Source organism: Oratosquilla oratoria, chromosome 16 (assembly GCF_046742065.1).
Source record: "Oratosquilla oratoria isolate Oo_2021 chromosome 16, ASM4674206v1, whole genome shotgun sequence".
In the NCBI taxonomy this organism is placed as follows: Eukaryota; Metazoa; Arthropoda; class Malacostraca; order Stomatopoda; family Squillidae; genus Oratosquilla; species Oratosquilla oratoria.
In genome coordinates this window covers 9,911,454-9,923,924 of record NC_134792.1, presented here as the reverse complement: position 1 = coordinate 9,923,924, position 12,471 = coordinate 9,911,454, and the positions used below count along the sequence as shown (strand labels likewise).

The 12,471-nt window shown below is 38.1% G+C and overlaps 1 protein-coding gene across 1 annotated transcript; it reads left to right on the top strand.

Moving 5' to 3' along the window:
- Positions 1-45: 45 nt before the first annotated feature.
- On the top strand, positions 46-12,363 carry RpL14 (ribosomal protein L14). Its single transcript, XM_076199328.1, has 5 exons — positions 46-113; positions 5,851-5,952; positions 11,707-11,784; positions 11,916-12,032; positions 12,201-12,363. Exons 1-5 carry the CDS (start codon positions 111-113, stop codon positions 12,330-12,332), a joined length of 432 nt encoding a protein of 143 aa, XP_076055443.1. The 5' UTR covers positions 46-110; the 3' UTR covers positions 12,333-12,363.
- Positions 12,364-12,471: the final 108 nt, after the last annotated feature.

Here is a 12,471-nt window from a genome sequence, read left to right as displayed (position 1 = left end):
TATTTTGATATTTTGTATGGTAACTGTACATATGAAATTAATGTTTATATGTTTTATTTACATCGATTACAAAACGTAGTTCTTCATCCCTAGGAAAGAGAGGTGTAAACATGGTACGTAAGATAGGTTCAATATATCTAATAATATTCTAGTCATCTTTGCCAAATTTAGGGATTTACTGTCCCTCACTTAAAGTAAAATAAATAAGTAACATTCTACTAAGAGTAGTGTGTATGTTGGATTATTTTTGTTATTTAATGAAAAATTTGAACATTGTATCTTTATTCATGCATCATTCTAGAAGTCCAAAGGAGTGAGTATACATTTTTATTACTGTTTACATCATTGGTTTGTCAATACTATTGTTTGTCAGTATGTGCATTCTTACTGTATTGAACCATGGTTTGAATTATTTATGTTGTATACTTAATTGTATGTGAAGTTTATTGCGGTTCATTTAGCAATCTTTATCTTGTCATTTGAACCAATGAAAGTCAAAGGGAAGCATATGACCATACAGTGTTAAATTCTCTTGTTCAATACGAGCATGGGGATGATCACTGTTGCTTCATTAATGAAACTCAACTTGCTACTGTTATAAGATGCATGTTGTCATTGTGGAATTGGAATTGGCAATTGCGACTTGGAGATAACAGCATATTCTAGGTACGCCCACAAAAAAAAAAAATAACCCTTAAATTATTATTGCATATGAAAGACAACTTTATTAGAAACAAAATGCTTTTTGAATTTTTTAAATAGCTTAACGATTTTTTTAATTATTTTTTTAGCCCGCATATTTGGCTAGCCTTTACCATAACAAAGTGTTAGAATTAAGGGTGGTAATTTGTAAAGATTTCGGTAAAGAAATACACATTAACTCTAAACCACTGGTTAGGTAGGTCAAACACCACCAGAGGCGCCACCGTCGATGACGAGCACAATAGCGCGTCATTTTATGCGCACGCCGTTCAAACGGCAAAATTTACATACCGCGGGTAATTTAATTAATAAAAATGTTGTGCGAGTGTATTTACTACGATCGTAATAAATTTCAAACATTCACATCATCAGTTACATGTCGGTCAATAAAAACATTAGATAAACATGGCGGCCTGCATTCAGCAGTAGATCAAAAATTGGTATATGTTTCAACGTAAAAAAATGAGCTAACAAATTTATCGTGCGGGCAACTGACCATAATTAGCTAGGTCAACATGAAAATGGAATTCATTATATTTGAGCTGAAGTAGTTCTCATGGGATGCAAGAAGTCGCTATGAGTATAATGCAATTTGAATTATCCATCTAGCTGTCCTTGTTCTCGAGATATTGCATTTTGAATGGAATTAAATCGGGCCTATTTTCTCCCCGGAAATCGGGCCGAAACGTGCGGTCTGACGAATCGCCGATCGAACGTAAACAATGACGGTTTTTGCTGACAGGCACAATTTTATATAAAAATTTAGCATATGGTTGCAATAAGATGGCGGGTTGATGTTGATGTTGTTATCCGATAATCCGACCCGATAGAAAAAAACAACTAATTAATACCTCCGATTTCTCAGCTCTACCGTAACACCCTGCCTTTATTTTGGTATTAGAATAATCCGCGATACTAGTAGTTTTTCTTTATTATGGTCAGTTGCCACAACCGTAAATATGTTAGCTCATCTTTTACGTTGAAACATATGCCAATTTTCGATTTACTGCTGAATGCAGGCCGCCATGTTTATCTTATGTTTTTATTGACCGACATGTAACTGATGGTGTGAATGTTTGAAATTTACTACGATTGTAGTAAATACACTCGCACAACATTTTTATTAATTAACTTTCCCGCGGTGTATAAATTTGGCCGTTTGAATGGCGTGCGCATAAAATGACGCGCTATTGTGCTCGTCATCGACGGTGGCCCCTCTGGTGGTGTTTGACCTACCTACCATAATGAACCAAAACTACTAGTATCGTGGATTATTCTAATACCAAAATAAAGTCGGTATGTTACGGTAGAGCTGAGAAATTGGTTGTTTAAATTAGTTTTTTTTCTATCGGGTCGGATTATCGGATAACAACATCAACATCCATCCCGCCATCTTATCTATCACTGGTGATATGGACCAAACTTCACTCTATTAAGTTTCTTACTATTATGTTATTAGTGTGATAGACTTATAGTTGAATTATTTTAAACATTTCCTTTAAAATGTGTGATTTTCATGTAATTTGATCGAAGAGAAGTTACGTTTTCATCCTCCGTAATATTACGGACCACAGCTACGATTCGTCCTGCCCGCTATCTATGATCACTGGTGGTATGGATCAAACTACACTATTAAGTTTGTTACTATTGGGTTATTAGCGTAATACCTTGCATATAATTGAATTATTCAAATTATTTTCTTTAAAATGTGTGATTTTCATGTAATTTTACGGTATTCGTAGCTGTGGTGGGTAATTTTGCAGAGGATAAAAACGTAATTATATGATCAAATTACATGGAAATCACACATTTTAAAGAAAATAGGTCAGATAATGCAACCATATGCTAATTTTTTTTTACAATTATATATTTGAGCAAAAGCCATCATTGTTTGGGTTTGGTCGGCCTTGGTTGCCGGTTGGTAATTTTGCAGAGGATAAAAACGTAACTTCTCTTTGATCATTTTACATGGAAATCACACGTTTTAAAGAAAATAATGCAACCATATGCTATTTTTTATATATAAATTATGCATTTGAGCAAAAACTCATTGTGTGGTTTTGGTCGGCATTGGTCGACTGGACGCATCAGATTCATGGGTGATATGCCTACATATAATGCCGCTAAGCTCAAACATCTAGTGAGCAACGATCTTAAGCTTCTCATTTCTGGGAGAAAATAGGTTGATAAACTTGTTTATGTAAGAGAAAATAGGTTGATAAACTTGTTTATGTAACTTTAAGATTATATTTATTGATGCCTTACCTTAATATTTTTACTCGGAAAACTATGTTGCCGAGTTTGATGACCAAATTTCTGTTTAAATCGCTGAATTTTTTTCTATTTCAAGAATTGGGCATACATTTGCAAAACAACAAGGTAATTTGAATATCATGCGCTGAACGCAGGAAGCATTCAAATTGAATTAAACAAAAGCTAATGGGCCGCAACAAATGACGATGAAAGCAGTACATGGTTGGCAGTGGCACCGCACGTGGATTTGGGCGTACCTACATATTCATTGTAATGCATAGCATTACTTTCCTTGCTAAAAGTTGCCTTTGTGACCATGTATGAACCAAATTCCAAGTACAGTGGAATTTGGATACGTTTAAATCATTAAGCTTGCCAGTACTGAAAGAGGAGAATGGGGCAGTATGGCAGTAGTGTTTATGGCAGATGAAACTGACCGATTCATCAAGCCATGATGTAATGAAAGCGTTAAAAAAAACTAGTAAGGCCAGTAATTTAGCAACCAAAGTATTCGACCTGCTCTCTTAATTTACTTAGAAGCTTTGAGGTTCTTCCTCAGTTGTGGTGGTCCTCTTCTGCTGCAAGATCTAGCATCCCCTTGCACTTGATTTGGTATGATATTAGAGTTCCTACATCTGATTAACATTATCATGGATGGTAGTGGAATAGTTTTGGGCTTCTTCTAAGATAGTGTAGTTGCAAGGAGGGTTATTTGGAAGTAATGTAAGGTGTTGGGGAATAGGTGAAAATATAACCCAAACCAATGTATGGTGAGTGAAAATTAGACAGTATCCCATGAGCATTGCTCCACACCTGTACATTATGATTATATTTATACAATAAGGAAATCATGTACACACACACACACAGACCCTTTAGCCCAAATTAAGGGAGTAAGAGTTGAAGCATGTACTTGACATGCTTTCAATACTGCATGCATGTTATGACAAAGTACTAGTACTGCTGGTTTGTGAAAGTGGAGTAGCAGCAGTCTCACCAATTACCGGCCAAGGATGGGTTTTGCTGAAATACACTTTTTTTGTAAAAAAAATTAGCACATGATTCCATTGTTTGAAATATTTTCTTTAAAATGTGTGACATACATGTAATTTGATCAAAGAGAAGTCGTTTGTAGCTGCAAAATTACCGACCACAGATATGAATTGCATATACCACAGTAAACAATCAAGACAATATAGAATGAAGAAAGCATGGGGAATGAAGCGTTTTCAGTGATGACTGTGGGGGTGGGGGTGTAATCTTGGTATTATAAAGAAATTAACAACAATAGAGGCCCTTTATGTTGTCCATTAAGATAGTCTCTAGTTGAGTTGGGAGACAGGTGCCTAAGGGAACATGGGCTGGAAGCGGTGGCCATTTTTTGTTTGTCTTGCATAAGAGTGGACAGTATCTTGCCCTGTGACCCTATGGCTTTGGTTAGTGTTTGAATTGTGGTCTGTAGCCCTTTTGCCATTTCTAAAAAAGAAGTGTTGGTGTTTGTTGGAGAGTCTGGGACTGCCCCTGGTGCTGGCCAGCATCTGACGTTATCTGGTTTGCTTCTTGAGTCACCAGCTTTTTTGTTGTTGGTGTTTGAGTTTTAGCTTCATTTGGCTTCCACATTCCTTTAATGTGCACATATTTATAGGATGTCAACATGACATATATTGTGCCTTATGGAGTTTCTGCACATCAGTGGGTGGAACTGGGGACATTTTCTCCCGAGTTTGCAACCACGGTTGTCGCATGTGCCATGCACCAGTAGCTTATGCCATGGTTTTGGATGTCTGAAGTTGCATCCTCTACTCGGATTTACATGCCAGTATGGCCCTTTCCAATAGTACTGACAAATAAGGGTTTCTTGGTAATTCTTGTGTTCAACTAAAGTTGGAGATGGCAGGTTCACCTTTGGTATCCTGGCCATTAGGCCTATCCCCATTTTGAGGTTTGTCCAGGCTTAGACCTTCTGGTAGGCTTGCTGGAGTAGCCTGGGTGGTGTTGGTGGCCTGCTTCTCTGTAGTGTTGTTTTCTGTGTCGTGAACCTTAGCCTTAGGAGTTGCCCCAGTGGAATGAGATTCTTTTGTTTTTGTTTTGGTGTGCTCAGAGCTGAGGTTGTTAATTACTCCTGCTTTACTGGCGACTGCCCCAGTTTCCAGGGTAGAGCTAGAGTTACTATTTACTCCAACTTGCCCCTTCTCTGTACTCTTGGGCCTAGCCCCTGTGTTTTGGTTTAACCACTTCCATACGGTGACGCCTATGTAGGCGGGATGAGGAGCAAGTGGGTACTCGATGATGCCGACGTCGTCATCTTGATTATATTTATTGTAGTCGTACCAACGTAATTTCCGTTCGCTAAACTTCATCAATTTTCTATGGTTATCAAAATACACGGGTGAAAGGGAACGAATGGTTGAGCACTGACTTTATTTTTTATAATGCGATTATTATGGCGCAACATCGCACGTCGGGCAGCTAATGCTGCCAGACGTGCGATGTTCCCCGGAGTGAAGATGTTAAGGTTGGTTCATGAATTGTGTTGTTGGTTGAGAGATTAATATGTCCTCATTTTCTATATGTTTGTGTCTTGGAGTAGTGTTTTTTCTTTCTCTTCCAAACAAAGTCATCCTCTGCTTCCCTTGTGGTCGGTAATTTTGCAGAGGCTAAAAGCATACTTCTCTTTGATCCAATTACAAGGAAATTGCACATTTTAAAGAAAATAGTCCAGATAATGCAACCATAAGATAATTTTTTATATAAAATTGTGCATTTTAGCAAAAAATGTCCTTGGTTATTGTCGGTAATTAGTGAGACCTGAGCAGCGTGGTTCTACACATTTTGACTAAGAACTATGTTATCATGAGAGAACATGTGTACTGATTTAATGTTCTTTTCTTTCAGCCTTTCTTAAAGTTCGTTGAGGTTGGCCGGGTGGCCTACTTGGCGGGAGGTCCAAGTGAGGGCAAGTTGGCAGTTATTGTGGACATTATCAATGGCACTAGTGTAAGTTTTTTTAGATGGTCAATAATATGGATGTACATGATCAATTATTATGAACCCATAGTACAGCATAAGCTAGATTTCATGAGCATCAGGAGAATCAACAGTTGTATGCAGTTGAGGATTGTATGACGGTAGCATGTAATTATTAATTTTGTAAATTATATGAAGCCTTTGGATAGGAGGAGTTTGTGATGGTAACCATATCAATTGTCAAATTATAATACATGATTTTCTTGGAAATCTATAACAAAAAATTGGCTAAAAACCAATTTACTAATGAACTAAGTTGTGGCAGTTGAATGATACGCCATGTTTGTTTTGATAGATGCCGAAGTTGAAGAAATTAAAGGATGATAATTCATCTTCAGTGATGCGTTGAGGCACAAAATTAATTTCTTCATGCCCGCGGTCATATGTCAAAAGAATTGTATCTCAAAACAATTATTTCCATTTAAATTAATGGAAATATAATTGATGAAGGTGGAAAAAGAAGTCACGGGTCTAGTTCCGAGTTACTGAGTTTATTCCTGACCGGTTTCGCTCTATGCTTCTTCAGACTTCTTTTTCCACCTTCATCAACTTGTCACAATGTACCAACAGGAAATATAATTGTTCCAAAAATAGGAAATTGCTCCAAAACAAACTTAAATTACACAAAACAAGCACAATTTATAGATAAATACATGATTAATAACACAGCTAAAATAATATATAATAATGATAGATCATACCACAGAGATAGGTGATAGCAGTGAATGGTTCTCCCTCCTTAACTGCATCACGTTTAAGGAGGCCGTCGCGCTTGAAAGTGAACTTCGTCAATTACTATCGAAATTTCGCGATTTTTTTTTTATATATACATATACTGAGATGTTCACCACCAATTTTCATACCATTAATGAAGTAATTAAAAAATTTTTTATTGAAAAGTCACAAATGTTGTCTCCTCATTTATCCATTGTCTGAACATGCTAGAAAAAAAAATACCACAAATGCTCTATAGAATGCTTTATAGCAATACCTAAATAATTATTATATAGTTTTTGGAATTTCCTCTTAGTTTAGAAGATTTTCTTACAGAATACTATATAAGAACTTCTATCACAAAAAAAAATGAAAAATGCCACTATGAAAAAATTGCAAATTTATTCAGCTTTCAAATGATCTAAACCCCATTAAAATCGGCCAAGTAGTTATGGAGGAGATAAAAATGTGTAGTTTTGAGATATTGAGCTTTAAGTTCAAAATGCATTTTTTAGAATTTTCATTTAGATTTTTCTTTGTGCCAATCTTCATGCATTCTATGTCATTCACATGTTATAGTGTAGCTGGTACCTGGTCACCCCTCCCTTTTTACGGGGAAATTGTTTTTTTTTTTTTTTTTTTTTTTTTTTATATACACAAACATGGTACACCAGTGGTCGAGGTGGGGGGGGGGTGCAGAAAACTAGTCATAACCCATTTATTTATTTATTTTATTTTTATTTTTTTGTATTGCTGAAATATTTTAGGACTGGCTTGCCAAATGCCACCAGATGGCAGTTTTTTCTCTCGAATATTTAGCTTTTTTAAAAATATTAATCTGAAATTCACTGTGACGGGCCCCCTTAACCTCTTCAATACGGGCCAAAATATCGCGGGCAGCATTAGCTGCCACACGTACAGTGTGTCGTAATAATACTCGCATCATAAAATATAGTCACCACTTATATCAATTGTTCTCTTTCACCCGTGAATTTTGATAACCATAGAAAATGTGATGAAGACAGTTTAGAGAGTATGTCATTACGCAGGGGCAACTACAATAAATATAATCAAGACGCCGATATGGCAGCCTCATATATCCACTTGCTCCTCATGCCGCCTACGTATGCGGCACCGTATGAAAGGGGTTAAGGTCTTGGAAGATAGCAATTCCCTTTTTTGAGATTGTTTCCATACCAGTCACCAGCCAACTCCTTAATCCATATTAACCGCTTCCATATGGTGATGCCTACGTAGGCGGCATGAGGAGGAAGTGGGTACTCGATAATGCCAACGTCGCCATCTTGATTATATTTATTGTAATTGTACCTATGTACCCTTCATTCTCTCAAAACTGGCTTCATCATATTTTCTATGGTTATCAAAATACACGGGTGAAAGAGAACGGACGATTGACCACTGACTTTATTTTTTATAATGCGATTATTATCACGCAACATCGCACGTCGGGCAGCTAATGCTGCCAAACGTGCGATGTCCCCCGGAGTGATGAGGTTAAAAGTAGACACTTCATCTTATTATGTAGGTCTGTTCCAAGAAGAAGATTGCTGGGGGGGGGGGGGTCTCCTTGGGCTGTGTCAATTTATTTCTAACACATACTCCCTCATGCATCACAGCATCATCCATATACAACCATTTTCCATTTACCCCTATCTCTTGTCCTCTCCTGTCCTTCGACAGACATTCCCCTCTTTCCCAGTACCCCTTTTACCCCCATCCATTCATCTCATCGTAGGTCGACCTCTCATGTTCACTCCTTCCACCTCTGCTTTCCACACCCCTTTTACTAGTCTTTCTTCACACATTTTTACCATGTGTCCAAACCATCCCAATACTCTTTCATTAATCTTATCTCCCAACTCCCTTTCCATCCCCATTCTCCTCCTCACCACCTCATTTCTCACTATCCAGCCTAGGAACCCCTCTCATACTTCTCAAGCACCTCATCTCAAACACATTCAAACTACTCTTCCCTTCCTATCTTATGTTCCATGTCAACACAATCACTCCTTCATACAATTTCTTTGGCATCTATTTGCAAATGTCTATTTCTCTTTTATACTTTTTAATCGCTTCTCTCAATCTACATTCCACCTCAACTTCCATTCCTCCATTTCCTGCCACATTCTCACCATTTAAAACTATGCACTTCCTCTAGTCTCTCCCATAATACTCGCTTCCAGTCTGCTGCCACTTTCTCCCCTTGTACATCTCATCACCTTACTTTTACCCACATTTATACTTTTTAATCGCTTCTCTCAGTCTACATTCCACCTCAACTACTGCCACTCCATTTCCTGCCACATTCTCACCATTTAAAATTATGCACTTCCTCTAGTCTCACTCCGTAATACTTGCTTCCAGTCTACTGCCACTTTCTCCCCTCGTACATCTCATCACCTTAGTTTTACCCACATTAATCTAACTTCCTTCTTTCACACACTTTCCCAATCTGTCACTAACTTCCTCAATCTCTCGTCTGATCCTGCTATAAGCACATTGTTGTCAGCAAACAACAACTGGCTTATCTCCCACTTTTCTCCATTTTTCTTTGACCATCTCCAATCCCTGACCCACTACCCTTGCATTTACCTCTCGGGCCACCCCATCCATGTAAAAATCGAACAGCCAGGGTGACATAACACATCCCTGATGAAGTCATGCCTGTACCTCAAACCACTCGTCTCTGTACATGTCTGAAATAGACTGAATAGTTTATGGTGAAGGTGGCTGTGTCAAGGTTTCATGATGTTGCCATGATCATTCAATGTGTATATGGATGGGATTGTGTGAAAGGTGTTAATGATAGTGCTATGTACTGATTGGAGATGGTGATAGTTGAGGGACATGAGAGGTAAGTTGGTTGAAATCTCTATGAGCAGTTGGTGGTAGTCTCATAGTTAATGCGAGAACAAGAAATAGTCAATTTGGATGAAACCGTGATAGTGTTAAAGCAGTGATGTGGTGGGTTTGTAGGAGCTTGATATTGAATTTTTAGTTTTTAGGGGCTCATGTGGAGGTGAATTAGAGAAAAGGCAACTTTAGGGAGAGGGTGATGTGTTTTGAGAATAGGTATGTGGTGATAAATGCAAACAGATGCTTGTGTACCCACCACACTGTATATAGCAAAATTAATGGGATAGGCCTAATGTATTTGAGAAGTGTGATAAGCATTATTAAAATGGATGATGAGAATTGTGGAAGTGAAACAGAGAACAAATGGAAGGAGACCTGTTGGGTAGGATAGATCAAAGACTATATGAAGAGAATGGATAATGAAGGCCTAGCAAATGAGACAGAAGTAGTGTATTGAGTGAGCTCAAGGGAAAGGCATGAAATGTGTGTATGGACAGGATAACATGGCCATGGTTGTGAAATGGAAATCTATTGAGCAAGTTGTATTGTTTGTGGAGATATTGTGAATGAAGGAATACTTTTCTCTACTTTTGATTATGAGTTCAAGGTTGCTAAAGTAGTAGAGTGATTGGGGGCAAAACCACCTTGGCTATTGGGCCTTGGTGCCACCCTTATTGGTCCGCAGGACCCTTTTGAAAATAGTGCACATAAAATGGCATGTTGTGACATTGTGAAATTGGTTGATGTGACTGTTGGATGGATGTTGCATTCTACCTCCACTCCTCACTTCTCAGATGATAGGCAGTGCAATGCTTCCTTAGCAGGGCCTCACCACATGTTTATGTGGTAACCACTAATGATTTTAGAGCAGAAATGGATGTCCAGTCACGATCTTCCTTCTGTTTTTGTCTAAATGTTCTAATTATGAACACATCATGATCATCTCTCCCTATATAATGAGGGTATATCATTGTTTATACATGCACATAATGTATGTACCAATAGCTTTTCTCCCCTTACAAGGGAGGTAGCCAAAGTCAAAGGCATAAGTCCACCCCCACCCATTTTTATCCCTACATACTCCCATTCTGCACCCCTCCCTCCCTCTTTTCTTGGTTCCTCCAGAATGGAGGTCATCCCTGCATCAGAAGCAATGTAGCAGGAGACAGCACATCCACAGCAAGGGTGCTTCATTTAATTGGTTATGGCCCCTCTCTGTCCCCTCATGCAGAAAAAAAGATGGGGGAGAAATCACTTAGTGCTGCATCAAAATATCATTCGCTCATACTCCCTCACCACCCACTCCATTCCATGTATCACAGCATCATCCATACACAACCATTCTCCATTTACCCCTATCTTTTCCTTTTCTTCCTCGACAGGGACTCCCCTCTTTCCCAGTGCCTCTTTTACCCCTATCCATCCATCCATCCATCTTCTTTGGTTGCCCCCTCATGTTCATTCCCTCCACCTGTGCCTTTCAAACTTTTACTAATCTTTCTTCACACATTCTTTCTATGTGTCCAAACCATCCTAATACTCTTTCATCAACCCTATCTCCCAACGCCCTTTCCACCTTTACACACAAGTTACCCCCGAATTCTGTGAACTGGTTTGATCAAGTTTTCTGGCGATGAGACAGAGATACAGATTGTAATAACTAGGACCTCATGTTTATTATTACAGAGTAAAAGAACATGCTACAGCAGTGACTATATATTATAATGCAAGTAGTGTGATGTGAATGGCTGCTGCTGCATGCAATAATTTGCATCATACTGAAGTGGTTAAATGCTTTGGATATGGTTAAATTAGCCTCAAGTGAGTGTTGAAGGCCATACACAATTGTCTGATGCTTTTAATGAAAGTAGCAATGGTTTCAATATTCCTATTATATGAGGATGTTGGGTTAAAAGTTTTTGTGGTTGGAGTCGTAGGGATTCTTTGTATAGGAAGTTCTGTGTAGATTCCCAGAAATACACAGGGTCCTACAACTATTCATGATGAACCAAATATAGGAATTGCCGGCTGATCCATATATGAAGCCAGTTTATATCTGATGGTTGTTTGATATTGGAATTTTGTGTTCTGTGCTGAACAGTTTTACATTATTTTTGTTTTGTTTTATTCCAGGCCCTAATTGATGGTCCCTGCTCTGGTGTTCCACGACAGGAGTACAAGTTCTCCAATATGCATCTCACCAAATTCACTGTAAGCCCAAATACATGTATTTTTCATCTTCAATTCTTTGACATTATATACATGAGGAATTGCTAGATGTGCATTTCATGTCTCCTGTAATCTAAAGCATGTGTAATTGAATTATTACAATATCTTGGCAGGTTAAGATACACAATGGACAGCATTCAAAGTTTGTGAAGAAAGCATGGAATGATGCAAACATTTCAGAGAAATGGGAGGCCTCTAATTGGGCAAAGAACATCGAAGCCAGAGCAAAGGTAAATTTTTCTGGGGGTATTTCTGGGTATTCATTATACACTGATGAGTTTGTAGGAATTGCCGTTTGATCAACAAATGAAGCTGCTGTTTTCACTGAGTGTATATATGTGTGTACATATATATATTTTTATATATTATAGAACTGATCAGTTTGTTTGTTTTTTCAGCGTGCCTCCCTGACGGACTATGATAGATTTAAACTTGGAAAGGCCAAGCAGGCTCGCAACCGTATTATAACCCAGGCTTTCCTGCGTCTAAGGGCAAAGGCAAAGAAAGCTAAGGCTGGTGAGAGTAAATGAGCATGAAATACAATAAAGAAAAAATAAATCATATGCAGTGTTTAATTTGTTCACTGGACAAAGCATAGCTGTTTTACAGCAGCAATAGGGATATAATGAAATTCAATAGAGGGGTAAATCAATCTATATACCAAGGACT